This window comes from Alosa alosa, chromosome 19, assembly GCF_017589495.1.
Source record: "Alosa alosa isolate M-15738 ecotype Scorff River chromosome 19, AALO_Geno_1.1, whole genome shotgun sequence".
Taxonomy (NCBI): Eukaryota; Metazoa; Chordata; class Actinopteri; order Clupeiformes; family Clupeidae; genus Alosa; species Alosa alosa.
The window spans coordinates 17423004-17442973 of record NC_063207.1 but is presented as its reverse complement, the minus strand read 5'-3'; the positions used below and the strand labels follow the sequence as shown (position 1 = coordinate 17442973).

The 19970-nt window shown below is 45.2% G+C and overlaps 2 protein-coding genes across 2 annotated transcripts; both read right to left on the bottom strand.

Annotated features, from left to right (window-relative positions):
• Positions 1 to 140: 140 nt before the first annotated feature.
• On the bottom strand, positions 141 to 13193 carry tulp4b (TUB like protein 4b). The gene is made up of 16 exons (XM_048228778.1): positions 13060 to 13193; positions 11221 to 11367; positions 10600 to 10869; positions 10119 to 10247; positions 9659 to 9820; positions 9290 to 9470; positions 9043 to 9150; positions 8433 to 8599; positions 7794 to 8018; positions 7267 to 7501; positions 6854 to 7001; positions 6339 to 6471; positions 6156 to 6249; positions 5885 to 6028; positions 2284 to 5750; positions 141 to 1617 (listed from the first exon to the last, which is right to left on the bottom strand). The coding sequence occupies exons 2-16, from the start codon at positions 11239 to 11241 to the stop codon at positions 1501 to 1503; spliced, it is 5601 nt and encodes a 1866-aa protein (XP_048084735.1). The 5' UTR covers positions 11242 to 11367; positions 13060 to 13193; the 3' UTR covers positions 141 to 1500.
• A 1022-nt stretch (positions 13194 to 14215) lies between these two features.
• On the bottom strand, positions 14216 to 15360 carry myct1b (myc target 1b). The gene is made up of 2 exons (XM_048228809.1): positions 15236 to 15360; positions 14216 to 14747 (listed from the first exon to the last, which is right to left on the bottom strand). Exons 1-2 carry the CDS (start codon positions 15288 to 15290, stop codon positions 14218 to 14220), a joined length of 585 nt encoding a protein of 194 aa, XP_048084766.1. The 5' UTR covers positions 15291 to 15360; the 3' UTR covers positions 14216 to 14217.
• Between the last annotated feature and the right edge of the window lie 4610 nt (positions 15361 to 19970).

Here is a 19970-nt window from a genome sequence, read left to right as displayed (position 1 = left end):
TAAAATGAACTGCTAGATGCTTGTCACTAGATATGCCAACACAATACATCTTTCTTTGAATAAAATGAATAAGCAAAGTTATTTTGAGGAACAGCTGCATGGTCAACATAACAATCATAATAAATCACAAACAAGTTTGATTTTTATTTGTAATTAATATGCCTTTAATTTATTTCATTGATGTTCAGGTGACAAATCACAGCATCATTCTAAGGCGTCTGAAATATATTTAAATGTGTCTGATCTGTCTACAAATATTTTGCAATATTTTACAATAGTCAAGCCACATAACACAGGTAAGCCCCTCTCCTTCTGAACCTCCTGAACCACCATTTTGTTCTACCTAACAAACCACCAGATAGCAAACGGTACTATTGGTACAATTTTAACAGAAATTACACAAAGTATATTGTAATAATACAGCCTCAGAACCTTCCACAGCATAGTTCCACACCAAACAAATGTTGAACTGTCTCCGAGTGAGGTTTACTTTAAGCTCTCTTTGCAGAAAAAGGGCATAAGTTGTTCCACCCAGAAACACACCATTTAGCAACAAAAGCTGTAAGCTGTCAAGAGGTTAGAAAAACAATCACTATGATGAGGGGCTGATCAACACCACTCAAGGTATCTAATGTGTCCATGCGTTTGCCAACGTTTTCAAAACAAACTTTAAGCAGCAATCTTGTGGTTACTGAATGTAAACATGTCTTTTATCCTAAAAATAGCGTGTGTTAGGATAAAGTGCATACCATCTAAAGGCAAAAATGGCACAATGACATGCCCAAAATCTGAGTGACTTTTTATTGACACAAATCATAGGGTATGCCAGTGGGATCACTTCACAGAAGTGATATTTAATATGGTCTAAATTTCCTTAATGCAGAATCAAATTTTCCATGGTCTACATGGAGTGAGTGAATTACTAATGTAGCCAAAAGCAAACCCTTGTACACAATCATAGTCTGTTTTTTAACCTGAAGACTCTTTTTTTTTCTTGTAGCCATCAGGACAGGACATTCAAACACATGTAGCCATTACATGCACATACCGCATATTTACCCGAGTTTGCACAAAGCCAGAGAATACTTTCATAAAATCAAAACATAGTATTAAATTTCAACAACAGAAATGAACATTAAATATCTATTTTCCTGATAAAGCCATAATATTGTTTTTGTCCCCTATGGGCCCGTGTTGAGGAAACCTCTTACTGTATTATGTTGCATGAGTGAATAGTTAACTGTGAGTGTTCATGTGACACTTGTCTATATTTATGGAATATATGCATTGTTGTTATTCTTTTATTAATAGGCTTAATTTTTAGGAGACTACTAATTTGCGATCACCGGACTTTCCATTTTCATTCAGCCTTATGCATAACATGAACAGCAGCTGTTGTGGAATTCATAGGCATTAAACATTATTGGCCACAATGCACAATGAACAACAAATCTCTTTGTGTCCATCCCGATGCCAGACCTTCTCCTTGAGAAAGGCTTCTTATTTGAGCCTCTGAGTGACATTGGCCAAGGCAACAGCAAACGCCTGGACAGCTGAGAAAGGATACTGAAAGTCCAAGATGTAGGCGTTACCATCAATTCTGCCAAACTGCATTACCTAAAGGGAGACAGAGAGGAGACATGAGTTGTTAAATTACTGGAGCATCAGAACATTTAGTTCTTCTAGCAAAACAGGTCAAGTAATGTCAAAATAAAAGTGAGATTTTACTGTAGGTGCTCTAAGCGATGTTACACAGTTTCTAAGCTAAAATATTTTTTGTCACACACAGCAAACATCACCTCACCATCCACTAGCTGCCTCTGCCCTGAATACACTGTAAAAACTGCAGTCTCTGTGGACAGCCCAGGCTCCAAAAACGGCAACAAAAACAACTTGGTTCATCCTGGACCATCGAAACATAAACTGTTCAAGCCCATCACCGACGAGATGTGCATTTAGGAGATTTTCAATTGCACGGGAGGGAGAGAGAGGGAGTAGCGAGCTAGCTCTCTGTTTTGTTTAAAGGTCAACAGAAGTGACATTACCCAACATCGCTTAGAGCGCTTTTAACTCTGCTTCACTATAATTTGAGTACATTGCTGCTGAGTACATTGTAGCATATAAACATGGAACACATTATTTAAAGTTTGTAATAGATGGGATATCTGTGTATACACCAGTAGCTATTGTTTTCAACAGTAGCAACAATGACAATGACAACTGTATGTACATAAATAGAATATTTCTTAAACTATCTATAGTTTTTGTAAAAAGGAAGTTTACCTGTCTCCCGTCCAATTCTATCTGAAAGTTTTTGGCTGACTCTTGTGTCACACGGCCTCCAAAGTCCAGCTGGTACACTTGTGTGGCCTCATTCCACAATGGCTGCTTATTAGCCATGACATAGACGAAGCCTTGGCTTCCAAGGCTGCGGTCTTCCCTCTCATTGGCCTTGCGGCACTTGATCTCCTCCAGCTCGCTGGCCATGCGCATGTTGCGCTTGCTCTTCCAGCCCTTTTTGCTGCTCTGGCTCTGGTTCATGAGCTCATCGCCGCTGATGAAGAGCTCAGGCTCAGACTCTGAGCTGTCCTGGAACTCGTTGGTAGTCCTGCTCAGCTTCTTGCCCTTGTTCAGCGACTCTCTTTGCCCTTTGGGCTTCTTCTTCTCCCGGCCTCCGAGACGCGGGCTGGAGATGAGCGAATTGAAGTCTGAGAGCGCCCGGCCTTCTTTTTTGTTGGACTTGCCCTCCGATACCGTGGGCATGTTGGCCTCCTCGGCTCGGCTGTCCAGCCTCTTGCGGTTCTTCTTGAACCTGTCCGTGCCTTGGGGAACAGGGCTCTCGCTGAGGGAGGCCTCCCGCTCCTGAAAGCTGTCACTTGCCTCTGCTAGAGCCTTTGACGTGCTCTGGTGGTTGATAAGTTCAGCAGGTGGGGGAGGAGGTGGAGGCGGGAGAGGTGGTGGAGGAGGCAGAGGGGGTGGAGGAGGAGCTGGCGGCGGGGACAGGATGGGCTTCTCCAAGACTTGTTGGGACTTGCCAGGTATGGTACCAGTGGGGTCTTGCATTGGAGGACAGGGGTTGTAAGTGTTCCATGGATGCAGTGCCATTGGATGCAGTTGCAGGTTGCTGCAAGAACTAGCACCGGGATACATAGGTGGAAGAGGGCAGCAGGCTAAATTAGCAAGGTTAGGTGGGTAGCCCGGAGGGAGAACCAAGGAGGGATCTTGCACAGAGGTCACCATGTCATTGGGTGAACAGGGCGGTGGTGGATTCTGTAAAGACTGAATCTGTGGTCCCACGTGAGGCCCCACGCCTGGTGGGAAGGGGGATAGGGAGATCTGGTAGCCAGGGAAAGTCAGCGTGTTGGGGTTAGGGGGCAGTTTGGTGGAGAGCACAAAAGGCAAGCGACTCACATCCAACTGTTGCGTTGGACTCAGGAGCAGAGGAGGCTTGTGAGGGCCTGTGGCACCAGCCAGAAGGCTCTGCTCTTGGGGGAGCCAAATCTGATCAGTGCAGGTAGGGTCCCACTGGTACGGCGGGGGCCGTTTCACGGTCAGGCTCACATCCCCCAGTGTTAAATGCCTCACAGACTTCTCCAAATGGCACTGCTGGTTGAACGTCTCGTCTTCTGTAAAGGCAGAGTTGACATACACAGTCCTGTCCCTGCTGTTGTCAACGGGGCTTAGAAGGTTGTAGGAGGACTGAGAGGCCAACGATGAAGCACTTTTCGAGTGCACTATAATGGTGCTGTGTCCCGCTCCTTTCCCTGGAGGGAACTCTTGACGCACAACGGTTCCCCCGGCGATCCCACTGCTGTTTGTGCCGCCGCTGCTCACACTGACGCTGGCAGTGCTGCTGTTGCTGCTGCACTGAGTGCATGTGTACAGAGCGGTGGGAGCCCTTGGCTGGTAGGAAAGAGTCAGGCCGCTGTTAATCTTGGCCTTTGTGGGCAGGGTCCTAGCAGTGTCCACCATTTGGGAAACCTTCAGGGCCACATCTCTGCGGTCGCGTCTCATCGTGGCATGAATTAGGCTACTGTCTATCCTCTGAGTGGGACTCCTGATGGTGTTGATCTGATTGGCCGGGTCGGGGTACGGGGGAGGATCTCCGCTCGGTATGGTGTACCGAGGCACAGAGAGACGGCTGAGAGTTGCCGAGCTGTAGGGCAGCTGGATCTTCTTGCCCTCGGACGACGTGACCCTGAGCGTGGCCGAACCCATGCCGGACATGTTGTAGGCATTCTGGTTCCGTATCAGTCGCCTGCGTGGGCGGCACACCTCTTCCACATTCCCGCTGCTGTCGAAGGTCGTTATCCTCTCATAGCCAAGAGGAGTAGGGTACTGCAGCCCTACGGGGTGCAGAGAGAACTCATCCTTGCTCAGACAGGGCTCCGCAGACAGCGCGGTAGCGCCATCGCTACTGGTTATGAGGGTTGGAGGAACAGTAGATGGAGGTGGCGGGGGCGCTGACACAACAGTGCCAGGGTACGGCGGTGGGGGATTCACCTTCCTCATTTGCATCTCCAAAGACACGTCGCCTTCGATGAACGACTGCGGGCGCGAGGAGCTTGTCCTCAGGGTCAGCGTTGGCGGCTGCTCCACTCGGTCAGGCACTTGGTCCGACAGCTGGGGCATGGGAGGCATCATCTGCAGCTGGTGGAGAGGGATGGTGGGGTAGCCAGTGGGCGGAGGAGGCAGGGTGATCTGCAGCTTCAGCTGCTGCTGCATCTGTTGGTGCTGCCGCTGAAGCTGCTGGTGCTGTTGCTGGATCTGCTGATGCTGCTGCTGGAGCTGCTGCTGCTGCTGCCGCATCTCCTGGATCTGCTGCCGGATCTGTTGCTGCTGCTGTTGCATCTGCTGCTGCTGCTGCTGCATCTGCTCATGCTGCAGCTGGATCTGCTGCTGCTGCTGTTGGAGCTGGTGCTGATGCTGCGTGTGTTGTTGGTGTGGCATTTGTGGATGCTGCGGATGCTGCTGCTGATGTTGCTGCTGCTGTTGGTGGTGGACCTGTAGCTGATGCTGCTGCTGTTGATGCTGAAGCTGTTGGTGGTGATGCTGCTGCTGTTGGATTTGCTGTTGGTGGTGCAAATGCTGTTGCTGGATTTGTTGTTGGTGTTGTTGCAGTTGCTGATGTTGCGATGGGATTTGCTGTGCATGCTGCTGTTGCATTAACTGTTGATGATGTTGTAATTGCTGTTGCAGCTGCTGTTGTTGATGTTGTAGCTGTTGTTGTTGATGTTGTAGCTGTTGTTGCTGTTGCTGAATTTGCTGTTGGTGTTGTTGCTGGGCCTGTTGTTGTTGGTGGTGTTGCAGCTTCAGCGTCTGCACCTGGTGCTGCTGTTTTGACTGCTGACTGTGATGGTCTTGCTGACGCTGTTGATGACTTTGCTGTGGTAAGTGATGTGGAGGTGGCGGGAGAGTCCCAGTCAACAGTGAGCTCATCTCCAATCCACTGAACATGGCCTGGCCAGGGTTGGAGTACCTCGCAGGCAGAGTGTGAGAGGCCATCACTACCTCTTGGCTGTGGTCGGGGGCCGGGACGCTGGCAGCTGCCGCCGCTGCAGCTGCTGCTGAGGCTGTGGCCGTGGGATTGGTCAGAACATCCAGCTGAATGTTCTGATTGGCCAGAAGGGACTGGACGAGGCCAATGCTCTGTGTTGGAGACATGGCTTGGGCAGGGCTGTGGATTGGGGCGATAGGGATGTTGACAGTGCAAGGAGGGTTGTCTCCTGTCACTTCAGATGGTCCCATGACTAAAAAAAAAGAAATACTATGAGATTAGACTAGCGAGTTGAAGAAATCAGAGGACAGATGTAAATATAATCTCCAAAAAAAGAAACCAGCATAGTGTCTGTCAGCTTATCAAATATGATATAAGTGAGCATACCTGGCAAATCATCCTCATCCTCACTGAAGACATTTGGGTTGAAGACGGGAAGGCTCATGAAATCCAGGGAGATTTTACGCACCTCTGGGAGATAGATCGTCATCTGCCTTGGTTGTAGGTGGAGCAAACTGGTCTTGTAGATAACTGCACACAAATTGATTTTTATTACAGTAAAGGATGAAAAATATTAATAGTCTGGCGTACTAAGTGGAGCAAAGCAGATTTTTCTGCACAGTTGGCATTGAATTTGAAATCTGATTTCATTTCTTACCGGCACCCAAATTGGCTGGCAAAAACGCTGCAAGTCCCACTATTTTAAATTTGGTTCCCCAAATATTGGATGTGACTTGTGCCAGATAATTATGCTGTGGATAAAGTAAAGTGAAATATGCATGAGATTATGTAAAAAGGAAATATACTGCTGAGATGGTACATTTGGAAAAACCCACAATACCTCACTGATGCTGTCCATGGTGAATTCTCTTCGTGTGAGACTGGGAGATCGAATAGGTGGTTTCTTTGGTAGTCTGGGAGACCTTGACATCTCCTGGGCCAGCTTTGGGGACTTCCTAGATTCCATATTTATTCTGTTGAAACAGTTGACATATCAAGACTTCACTTCAGATCAACATACATGCAATATACTATCAAAGAAAAAACAATGTAATTGTCCTACCAGACTACACTGACATATCCATCAATAACCTTACATATTCTTTAACAACCTGACACCAAACCACCCCAGCAAACAAACACCCATACTGTTCCCCTATATGAACATTGACAAGAGAGACAACATTTCAATGGTTTTACAAAACTGAAAATACAAAGTTTTAAATGCAGTTGTGGATCTGAAATCACTACAAGCTTGTATGATCTGAATGTGAAATGTAACATTGATATTTACCATGTAATCCCTATTTACATTTTTATTTAGTTGAGTAGTAATGCTTTGTTGGCTTAAGGTACCTTGGAAGCTTTGGGGATCTGTTTCCCCTGGACAGTTTTGGAGATTTCCTTCCCCCCCATTCATCACTTAGCTCTATGTCACTGGAGTCAGAGCAGTTACAGCTGTCCGTCATGTAAGACGACATCATGCTGGTCACACAGACCTCGTCTGGAATCACACACAACAACAAAATGTATTTATTCAATAAGTCATCTTCTATTCAGACTTAATAAATGCAGTACAAACACAGCAACTCACTATATAATATAATTAATATATAATATAATTAATGAAAATCTAGTTATCCTCTTAGTAAGAATATTTATATGATCTGTTGGTGTGTCCACACCTGAAAACTGTTTTGCAGAGTAATCCAAGTTGTTGCAAGTTATGCAAGTTATAATGTTGTATGTTATGCAGCAGTCATGCCCACCTGCTTTGCTGTCCACTTTAGGGTCCATGATGACAAACTCAGGACGGAGTTTGCTGATGCGGCGGCCTTTTAGAATGGGCACCAGTCCCCCCAGGTGCTCCAGGTAAAGGGTGTAGCAGGGCCCCCCTGCCTCAGGTGCGTCCTCTGCACGCTTCATGGTGCAGTGGAGCCTCTCGTTCCCGGCCGTGGGGTAGCTAACAAAGTCGCGGATGTTGTTCGGATCTGGAATTGGTGGCTACAACAAAAATCAAGTAAGCTTCTTAGTGTCCCAAACGCCATACTGATAATATGCTATGGGCAGTTATGCTTTATTCATTTGGCTGATGCTTTAATCCAGAGCAACTTAACGTTAATTAAATGTCAATTACTACAATGGCCAGTCTCCCCAGGGTTAAGTACAAGGGCACAATGGTGGCAGCCAGGAACTGAGCCCACAACTTTTCTGGCTACTGCATGCTAGCCCACCTCCTTGGCCACTTTGCTACCACCGCCCCCTTCATACTGTATGTAAGCCCTACAGATCTTACCTTGATGGTGGGAATAAAGGCAGAGGTGACGTAGGAGCAGAGCAGTGAGGGCATGTTCAGTTTGCCCACGTCCTTCTCCTCCCGCAGGGCGCTGGCGATGCCCTGCTGGCACAAGAGCTGCAGGCTGGCCACGCGGTGCTCCACGCGCACCACGTACAGCGCCGGCCCACACGCCAGGAAGAGCCGCGAGTCTCGGTGGCCCCAGCAGATGGTGCTGATAGGCCGCTGCAGGCACAAACAACAAAAGGCTCGTCAACTGTCAGGGCTCGCCCACGCAAATCATGAGCAACAGAGCACAAGATGAGTTGTTATGATCAGAGGCTTAACACACAATGCTCTGGCCATTAAATAGCCTTAGTTGCTGAAATGGCTTTAAGTTAAACAAACAAACAAACAAACATGATCAGAGGCTTTAAGTCTTGGCAACAACAACTAATAGTGTAAAGGTTTGGAAACAGCTACAGTATTCATGATCATGTTCATCTGTAGCCCAGAATGTTCCACCCCCATACATTCGAGGTAAAAATGTGAATTTGGACTGGAAAAAAATAACAACATCACTCATCCTACCTGCAAACCCCAATACACTATGCTCACACCCCAATTCCCTTATCAGTGACCACCAGCAGGACAGCTGACCTGTGCTGGAGTCTCCAGCGTGTAGATGTGTTCCCCCTGGACGTTGTAGAACTTGACAAGGGCATTGCGGGTGACGGGTGCACAGGCGGAGGCTGAGGGAAGGCTCTGTCGCTCCATCCCCGCCACGGCCAGCAGGTCCCCCTGCGAGCACCACTGGACCACCACATCTGCAGCACACACACGCTCCTCTTCTTAGTACTCAGCTGACCCAACCACCCACACATTACTAGTGCACAAATTATAGTAATAAGGCTACATGTGACCATGGCATGATAGATTCTTATACACAATAAACAGATGGTATTTAGGGTTTTGGAAACAAAGCAAAAAATAAAGTTTTTACACAAATAATGGGTCTTCAGAGAGTGAATATTCTGATAAAAATTCCTTGTACTAGATGCCGAGCATTAAATACCCAAAGATTCATTCATTCATTTTGATAGATTTCTGACAGCCCCTTAGTCAAGTCAAATCAAGTCAAGTTTATTTATATAGTGCATTTCATACACAGAGGTCAATCAATCAATGTGCTTTACATAAAAGTGCAGGACTCAGACCTTCCTATCATTAGATATCATGATTCATGACCACTTCACTTGAGGCTGCTTACCTTTCAGTCCTGAGCGGATGATATGAGGTGAGAGGTCATCGTAGTTGTTCATTAAACTGATGTCTCCAGATATGAAGCTTACAGTCAGGAGAGGTTTTAGATTGCGTACTCCAAGATAGAAAAAATGGACAATTTCAGTCAGGAGATAATGAAGTACCAACTGCTAGTAAATAACCACATAAGACATTTTTATACGCCACCCATGCAATTTTGAAGATACACTGGTTTGGAAGGGGTTGCTTTCTACCTTGAGGTGGTGCGTTGTCATCTGTATCTGTGTCACTCTCCGTGCTGTCCTCCACAAGGAAGTCCGGGCAGTTCCAGGACATGCTCACGATGCCATCAGACTCGTGCAGAAGCACATGGGCCAGCATCCTCCCATGGCAGTCCATCACAATGACCTGACCATCTGCGGTTCCAAACAATACCTGTAAAGATAAACATAGTGCAGTTATAAATACTATCACTGACACAATATCAGGGCCATCAGGGCAATATCATTTGTTATTCCAGCAACACACACTCTATATGGTATCATGACTACAATATGATTACATGTGCGGCGATGAGGAATGCCTCCCTCTTCTGAGTATGTGTATTAATATTTTCTGGGTACCTGCTGGTCATCAGGGGTCCATATTCCACAGGTGATCTGACTCTCCAGGTTGATCTCAGATGACCAGTGCCTCTGTCCACTGACAGACCCCACCAGAACAAACCCATCACGGTAGGCAATGAGGGCCTGGGTGCCATCATGTGACCAAGTGAAGTCACTCACCTCAGAAACACAAAAGGAGAAGCAAAGGAAAGGTTCACTTCATGCCACACAACTGTAGGAAATGTGATGCACATTAAGCAAAGCCTTAGATATTAATATCCTTTTATCACATCACAATCTTGCATACATTTGAGTGTTGTTACTACTATCTGTTTCATTGCAGCTATTACTATTAGCTATTACTATTCATTACTATTCTGTGTTCTTCAGTAAGTACTGTTAAACAGATATTATGAGGAGATCATGTTGAGATGGGAGATGAGAGAACAGCCTTGGTGATGAAAGCATTGTTACTCACTTGGGCACCGCGATCGTTGACAAGCTCCACTGACCATCTGCCCTCGTACTGAATCCACACGAATATCCCTCCCTCCATGTCGCATGTGGCCAGCTTCTGAAATGGTTCATTCCAACGCACCAACACAACCTGAGAATGGATAATCAAGTCTCCATGAAAAACCTGAACGGTACAGGCCAAAAACTCTGTAGAATACACCTGACTAGCATAATCTGGTGTCAACAAACTTCTTCTCCACACAATTAGTGAAATTGTAAGCAATTCTAAATATGTACAAGATATGATAGTAAATGCAAAGACAAGGAGAACAAAAAATATACACAAAAAATATGTAAAGTACTGTAGTAAAGAAATAGCCTGGATCTGTTCTTATCTTGCATTCAGGAAGTGAAAACCCTCCCAGAGGTTTCTTTACCCTTTGAGGTTTCAGACTAATCTTATCATACAGAGGTTCTTCTCTTCATGAGAACTCCTGAGCTACCTCACTGTTGTGCCCACGCAGGTTGAAGTTGATCCTCTGCGGAGTGGTCCTGTCCCGGCGGCAGTGGCTGGAGGTGAAGGTCACCCCCACCACGCCTCTCCCGTTCCCCGTGGCCAGCCATCCCTCCTCGTAGTAGCGCTTCCTGCAGACGGGCTTCTCTTTCTCACTCTTGGGCACACGGCCCTTCCAGGAGAGGCACAGGATGTTCGAGTCGCTGCAGAGGGTGGGACCGTGCTCCACCGCGGCCAGCATCCCTACTGAGTGACCAGGCTGCGGTAGGGGAAAGGTCGGAACAAAACGCAGTCAGAGGTTAGGGCCTGCTTCACACATATTGTTTGTATCAATTGATACTACTGAGCTTCCATTTTACTTTCATTTTGTTTGTGCTTCCTGGTCCAAGAATTGTTGGAAAAAGAATAATCATAAAATTTTAGTTTATATGACTTTCATGAGCTACAGATACAGGCAAAATATCCAATCTGAAGTTTTGATTGGATATTGTGCCTCCATTACCGTGGGGGTCAATTAGTCCTCTTTTTCATGTCTCTGCTGTTCTGATAAATTCATATTCTGAACATCTGGCACACATGATTGAATACCAAAGTGGCATTAGCTACTCACTTCATAGCTCCTGGACATCATTAGACAGAATTTCGTCTTTGAAGAAGGGCTCCATTTTGTAATTTAGATGGAATGCGGTAGAGGCTGATTTCCAGAATTGCAGATGGGAGTACAAGTAGGAAGCTGGGTGAACATCAGGCCATGACACTGCAAAGCAAAATTACACACGTGGTCAAATTAATTTCATTTGTGAGATTAGGGTCAGGGTAAAGTCTAATTTTTAGATGTCAGTTAATGCTGACATCACAAGCCCCTGTGTTGGCTTAACCTAATGTACAGTAATGTAACTTAATCAGAGATGAAAGAATATTTGTATCCTAATTCCAGTCTACCAATGAACTGTGCAAAAAAAACAAAACACTTTGCTTCATTATAATACATATTTTATTTTATTTCCTTTGGATGACAAATAGGTTAGAGGGAAAAATCGAATGCATTTTATTCACAGAGAAAATGTACAGAAAGTTAGTGTTGCAACCTGATGACCTGTTAAATAAAACAGAAGTACATGTAAATAGTAAGGAGGTGTTGCTGACAATTACTGTATGCATGTATATACAAGCAATATGAAATGAAACACATGAACCAGAAATGACATTAAATATGGCCTTAAAATAATGAACTGTTTCTTTGCACCAATTGAACACAAATTGCAAAAGTTATTCAGATGGTTCGGTTTGACATTGAGGGTAAGAAAGTATCACATGGGTCTAATATGCTTTGCCTCTTTCACTATAATCATAATAGAAGTTTATTATATTATCTGTGGAGATAATCTAATATGTTTTACATGAAAGTAGACCACTAAAGGACAACACAAGTCCACAGTATTTTCAAATAGGCCTTGCCATGGAACAGATGAAAGGATGAAACGGGTGTTGGTACAACCAGGGTTATTGAGTATTCAATTACATGTTTTCAGAGATATGGCCATACTAGTGCTCTTATCTTTGTACAAGTGAACATCGTTACACAGATAGGTTCCCTACATGAAGGCTTTTTGTAATGCATGAGGTCTGAATGGATAAGATATTTGCATTCAATCCACTACCGGTGTTGTCTTGGTTGGCAAACGTGCCTCTGGTGTCTAGGAAGACGTTCTCATTAATAGGCTCATTTCCACCTGATATTCGATTTCAGGCAGGTTTGGTATTGGTGGGTGACTATATGCAAACCCATGGTCACAATTAATATTCTGTGGTCTTCAAGTAACATTATGAGGGCGTTTTCGAGATGTTGTCGACGTGTTTTACTGGTACACAATTTATGTCAAGAGACATCCACCAGACTGAACAGGGAGTCTCCTAAACACTATTTTCGATTCCTTGGGACTTGACATTGGTCTGATCTGACGTCACGGGACGTGCGGAACATCAGTAAAAATTACAGCTGTTTTTATTAATGAGGCCTACACAGACAATCTGCCAAAGGCGCAATTATAATTTCAAGACAGTCTCTCGAGGTATGTGAATTTGTGCGGGCTAATGAAGTCGAATATTGGTGCCACCGTAGGCTATCTTGAAGAAAAAAATGACTGTCGTCGTGGCAACAAGAGCCATGATAACTCAACTCACATAATCCTGTATTTTAAAACACATCTGCGTCGCTAACTTTCTTTTTGACATCTAAAATAACTGTTTCATAAAAGCACCGCCTCCCTTTTCTAGAATTAGGTAATCAGTCCATATCTAAAATTCGAATCCAGACTAGAATCATAAAACGGATGGAATTCAACGAATTACTTGTGTGAAATGGCAAGACATGTTAATTACACATGATTCAGTTTCAACAAAATAATTCACCATCACTGACGTGTGCCGCGCTATGCTCGATAATTACCTATTCCGTAGTATTTCCATCCTCGCGCATTCCAGTAAATGAAAGGAGCGATGAAGGCCAAAACAGATGCTAAAACACATACAACGACGCCAAACTCATTTAAATGGTCGATAATCCTGCTGGCATGTCTGCGATTAAGCCAGCAAACTCACCTCTGTCAGTTTGCACTTGGTGCGTCTTCGAAGGAGGTTGCCGCATGCGTACAAAAATCCTCCTGTAACGAGGGCGAAAATCTCCATCAATTATGTGGAGCGTTGTCGCAATGAACATGAACTGTAGGGGGATTTTAAAAAATTGTGTTGGCAACCTTAACTCTGACGAAACGGGTTTGCATCACGTGACGAACGACCCTATCCAGTGGGTAGATTGTCCGTGCCACACTGCGGCGCGACAGCTACAGCTCACGCGCCAGCCGCCTCCTCAGTCATATTCGCATTCAATATGACTTGTAATCTCAGATGAAGTTGGTGATGTTCCTTCAACAGTTAGAGGAACACGTGGTTATCAGAATCTCTGGACTATATAGGCCAATGACATTGCATCATATTAATCCATGGCCCAGTTTTATCAGTTGATCAAATGGGGGGAAACTGAGGAATGAAGAATTATGATAGTAGTCTGTGTAAGGTTTACATGTGTGTACTACACACAAGAAAATCATGACAAATAAATTCATAACCTATTGTGTTATTGGAGTGTATATCCACCATGTCTCCTTTGCACTGTCTGGTATGTTCATTTGAGGCTTGTGTATTGAATGGAGCAGATTATATTCATACACTTATGACTGTTAAACACATGCAGTAGTCTATGCCTACATTATGAGCCCTAATTAATCCTGTTACTGTTCAAGTCAACTTTCAGATCCATTCTCCAGTTTTTCACAGGTATAGCTAAGGGGTGTGTCCAGAATTTGATGATATATTCCCCACATCTGTGACGTTGGTGTATAAATCATCAGAGTTGTGATGAAGGAAATTTAGTCTACCATGTAGTCAAAAATAAAGTCTTATGTTATGACATGAAGTTTGGTAGGTCCAGTAGTGCACAGCTGTTTCCTCAATCCATTCAGGTTGTCTATACGTATATACGATAGCAGCCTGTACATACAATCTTTTTTATACAATACAATCATGTTGCCCATGCCCAGTCTCAGACTCAGGTCTGGGTCTCTTGGAAGGCATGGATGACGCTGTCATAGGCAGGCGGGGGCGTTTGGGTAGGCAGATATCCTCTTAGCCCATTGCTGCCAAGCCAGAAAGATTGGCGTTTGTTCCCGGAGCTTGGAAGCAGGCTCCCCTCACTGGAGGAAGGGGCCTCTATCTCCAGAGTGCATGGGGAAGATGGCGGACTACTGGCCACGGGAGACCCTCCCTTCCCTGGCGGGTGGAACGTGGAAGCCTTGAAGGGCGTTTTGCGGCCTAGCAACTCATCGGTGTCCACAGACGCCTGTCGGCGGGCGTTTAAGTGACCAGAGGCAGCGCTGCTGTCTCCAAGATGTTGGAAGCCTTGACTCCGGCACAGACCCATTCGGTTGCGAGCACGGGAGGTGTTAGATTTCCGCTTTGAGGGTCTGGTGATCACAGCTGAGGCTCTGTGTCTGGACAGCCATGTGAGGAGGATGAAGATCAGCGCACCAATCAGGAGCCCCACCAACATGGAGAGACAGAAAGCCAGGATCAAACTCTCTGTGGCAAAGTACAGAAAACAACATCTGAGTTTTAATGTGACCAAAACTGGAGATAGTTGACAGTAACTGTGATGAGGAATAGCATCTGAGGTAACAACCGCAAGGGGATGTTAGATAAACAGTATGTTATGAGCAAAGTTTTGTCTTATGTTGCATTTTCATGACTCAAATTCATGACTCCAAGAGTAGGCTGCATTATGTCAAAAGACAATGAACACAGTGGTGAACACGGCTTCATATGTAACCAAAACAAAGATTTTGCTTTCCCTTTAAAAAAAAAAAGTCTGTCCTGAAACCACAATCTGAAATGTCGAACTACTATGTACCCTTACAGTATAATACTGTAAATTCTAAAGCATAGGTAGCCTGTGTGTTTTGGTTTTAGGGTGAATAAAAATGAAACAATTCATCAGATGACCCAAGTCCCTGCCTATAGATTTTCAGCTGTAGTAAAGCCAACAACTGAATCCAGGAATGTTACCTTACCAATGCCAAAAGAGTGCAGAATCTCCAGAATAGGGTGAGTCTCATTGGCAGCCATATTCCCCAAACGCCAGCTGAGATCAGGAGGGCAAAACAGCAGGCAGAGCAGCCACCCTGACTGCGCGAGAGTCTCTGAACCCAACTCCAGGAGTGGCTGTGGAAGCTTTTTTTCTTGCTTACCGAAACGGAAACTTTCCCGTCATGTTTCCTGCCAGTTCTCCCGCTTTTAAAATTAGCATGTGCTTGCCTTATCTGTAGGGACCACAGGCTCTGGGAAACAGAGGCCTTTTCCTCTTGCATCATTTCCTCCATTTCACTAAATACACAACAATGGCTCTGTGCCCTTATTATATTAACACAAGGAAAGATAATGGTCTCTGGAGAACGGCTCTATCCCTTTCTTTTTTCCAATGTCTTGAGGGGTTATTGAGTAAACATACATGATAACGGAAGAGAGGCTGTTTTTACCGTCTTTAACATCTCACCTTTTCACACATTTATCCAGTGCTGCGGCAGAGATAAACCGAGGTATGAGAAAGCCTGTGGCCAAAAAAGCGCATCTTTAGTTTATCATGTTCTCTGTGTCAGCCGTTTCCTTCCATTGTCTACCCTCTCCGGACTGAGAGATGTGCACCCATGTCGCATGGGCGTTGGGTTGACAGCGTGAGATAAATCATCTATTCTACACTCTCATGCGTATAGAACTTCAGGTTGGTCACTCCAACAGCCTCAATAGAAGATCAGAAGGACCTCTAGAGTTTACCTCTAGATGGCGATGTAGGTCAACAGAAAAATCGTCCTGTAAAAAGTATCAAGGTATGACTTAATTTCGTGTCTTCGATGTCTTCAAACTAGCCTATGTGTAAACAACATCCACAATATATGATTTGATTTGTTGTTAAAATTAACCCTCTACTTTAATGTCTGCTGTAGACTGACCATTGCACGTCATGAAGATCAAGACCGGCTCTAACAAAAAAGTTATAGACTGCAGAATAGACTAGGCTACATGTGATAAGCGGGCGATGAGCAAACAGGTCAGAGTTGGTAATCATTATTCATCAACAAAACCTCCAGCTTGTCTTAAAAATTCGGAGTCGAAGTGTTCTACCTCTGTTGACTCATCACTATAACAATCTGCTTCCGAAATAGTTTCTGAAGTTGATACTTTGATGCAATGTACTTCTCAACGAGGCGACGGCCGCTATTGGCTGGGGCAACAATGTTTGACTGTTTCTACTGGCAACGAAAGTAACACACGCGCTTCCTCCTTCAAGGGGGTTCCGCATCCGATACTTCATCTGCAGTCGAATATTAATCTACATAAAAGTGCCTATATCAACGCCGTCTTGCAACTAAGTTTGGACGTAAAAATAGGAACTACGAGACTGAAGAGTCAAAGCGCGATGCAGGTAGGTAGCAGCTGGAACAATTAGGAGCATACGCGACTTCTCGCCTCTTTATCGTAATCCTCATCATACCCACACATGTCTAATTGAGTTTGCCTGACTTCCATCCAAAGGGTTTTCGAATACTTTGTTAAACGAAGTTAAATTAAACAAGAGTTGCTTAAAGGAGTTGTACATGCATGTAACATGCATGGTCAAAATGATGCAGTTTAGACTGTATACATGTAGCCTATCAAATCACATCTGTAGTAATTATTCAGTCATTGAATTGCATTGGTACACATGTTTCTACATCTGCAGGCGAAACACTGTAACAGCTCCTTCTTTTGCTTTGCAGTGGACCGAGCCAGAGAGGGGCACTTCTATTGGATGAGAGACCTGTCCAGCACAGAATGAAAACTGTGCTGTGATTGGCAGTCCTCTTTCACAGCAAATCAAGTTCCTCTGGTCTGTGTGCAGTAGAGAGAGAGATAGAGAGAGAGAGAGTAAGTGACACAGAGAGATAGAGAGAGGTGTGTGTGTGTATACGCAGGAGGGGAGTAGGGAATGCCCTACTGAGAGAGAGCAGTGCTGTCCTGATTGCCTTAGCAGTGTGTTCCAGTGATCTGTCCTAGTGAACTGTGTGCCCTGCGGGGCTCAGCCGCTGGACGTCATGGCTTCTCCGGGGCCATTCGGTCGGTCCGGCAAGGACATCATGAACCTGATGCAGAGACTGCAAGGTAGGTGACTTCTCCTCTTTCCTGCTGCATCCGCTGCCTGTCCTGTCTGGGCTGGGAGATTTTTTTGCTGATTCAGGGTGTCCGCGTCTGAAGTTTGCCACCTCTCTTGTTGCTTCTATTATGCAGCATTCATATGCACTGTGCATGACTCGCTCTCTCCTTCTCTGCCTCCACTCCTCCACTCTATCCCTTTAGACATGTGCTGTACTGTACATACTATATATTTCTCTCTCTCCCTCTCTTGCACGCACACACACACACACACACACACACACACACACACACACACACACACACACACACACACACACACACACACACATTAATAATTTACGAACCCATTTGAAGCATATCATCCAACTCTGCTAATGTGTGCTATCATCTGGCTTTACTTCTTTAGCTATACTCTTTTGCCTGCTGTCACTAAATGGCCTGGCATTACTATGTACACCCATCACCGGAAATGACCCTGGGTAATTAGGAGTGTTATAAAAATACAGTGTCATCTCCCTGGTGGAGGTCCCTTTATGATCTGCAGTGTGAGATGCTGCTGCTGTCGTGGGCTATGTTTTAAGGTGATTTAACCGTGTCTCCCTTCCACTAACTCCAGCTCGCTGCACTGCACCACTGTTGGAGCTGCCAGCCCTCTCTCTCTCTCTCTCTCTCTCTCTCTCCCTCTCTCCCTCTCCCTCTCCCTCTCTCCCTCTCTCTCCCTCCCTCTCTCTCTCCCTCTCTCTCTCTCTCTCTCTCTCTCTCTCTCTCTCTCCCTCTCTCCCTCCCTCTCTCTCCCTCTCTCTCTATCTCTTTCACTTTCTGTGTCACTCTGCCCTTTCTCCCTCTCTGCACTCTGCTTTCCTCCCACCTCTGTTGTCTGGATTCCCCTGTCTCCCTTCTTCTGCTTTCCTATCTCCTCTCCCTATCTTGCTGTCTCACTCACCTCTCTTCCTCTGTATCACTCCCTGTCTCTGTCTGTGCACTCTTCTCTCATCCTCTGCATAATCTTGCTTTTCCTGTCTGCTTTCCTCCTCTTCTCGTTTCCTTACAGGTCTTTCTACACACCTTTCTCTCCTTTCTCACGTTTTCAGACATCTCGTTTCTTCCACATTACCTCAGATCACCTGTCTTCATTCATGCAAGGTCTGTGACTCAGGTCTATTATCAGACTCCTTACAGCTATTTGCGTGGACCATGCAGATATCTTTAATGTAATGGCTCATTGAATTAAAACATAGCCAAGGGCTTGGATCACAAGGACACCCCTTAAGTCAGATAAAGGCTGTTTTGTTGACCATGTCCCAGCTATGTCATTAGGTAAAATGAGCAGTTATCACAGTTTGTAAGCCATTCAATTACATGCTAAGAATACATCACAAAGGCCTCTGTGTGGGCCTTCTTGAAAGCGCTGGTGCAATCTGCCACTTCTGTGGAACCACGTGTTGCTCTCTTCGAGACTTCTCTGCCTGGAGGGGAAGAGGCGAAGATAAGGTTTTTCTTCACAGTGTGGTTGCCATGGCATTGCAAACTCACTTCCTCAGCCCCTCCCTTCCTTGGTGAGACGTTGAAGGCCGCTCACTAAGACCGCTAAGTTCCTGACTATTGTGCTGATAACATGATATAGCTTATTGCTTATTTAGCCCTTATTTGCTTCCTTCTTCAGCAGCACATACAGTAGTAAAACTGACATCATCTGCACACAGAGCCCTGCTCAACACTGAATACAAAGGTGAACTGCTCCTTCAGCTCACCCCGATCATCAGTGTGAAGCATCACTGTTTGTCGCCACTTTCTCCCAATTGTCTTCACCTTCCCTTTGTCTGTTTGTCTTTTACTTCCTAGTACCTTGATTTCCACTCTCGGACAGCTCTCTCAGGTAGATAGGCTCTGACTCATGGTGTCTTGCTGTGTCAGTGTTTGTACTGTATGTGTGTGTGTGTGTGTTTTGGCATGTTCAAGTATCCTTGAATTGGTAGTGAAATGCAAGACTCATGTGCTAGCATGTTGAAGCTGCTGGTGAGCTTGTTCCATGCATTTAAGACACAACAGCCTCTAATATTGCTCACGGAGTATAAAAACACTCAGTAACTCATCTACTACCACTCCCTCACATTCTAAGGGATTTTCCCTATTTTGAATAGAAACATCATAATGGCTGTCAAGAGACTGAAATGTGACGTCAAGCACGCTTACATTGATGCTGTTCTTTTCCTGTTTTAAAACAATTCAGATCAGCCTTTAGTTTAGACATTAACAGCCAGAATCAGTTTAAGTAAGTCATTCATCCTGAATTAGCCTGAGACTCCATCAGCCGCTCTTCCTTCAGTAGTGTTTCTGACACAAGGTGAGCATAAATGATGGGCAGACAGTAGGCTGCTGAAACTGATCTGGTAGTTGACCTTGGGGAAAAGACGGATCAATAGCAAGCACTCATGCTAGGCCCCAGGTTGGTTCAAATCCATTGTTTAGGGACAGCTTAAATGAAAGTAGGGAGCTCTGTGTTTAAGCATGATCACATTTTCTGACTTAGCATATTAGTCATGGCTAGTTAGGGACATTATAACAACATGACAGCAAAGACTGTGGGGCACTGCTCATGTTTAAAGGGGAAAGATG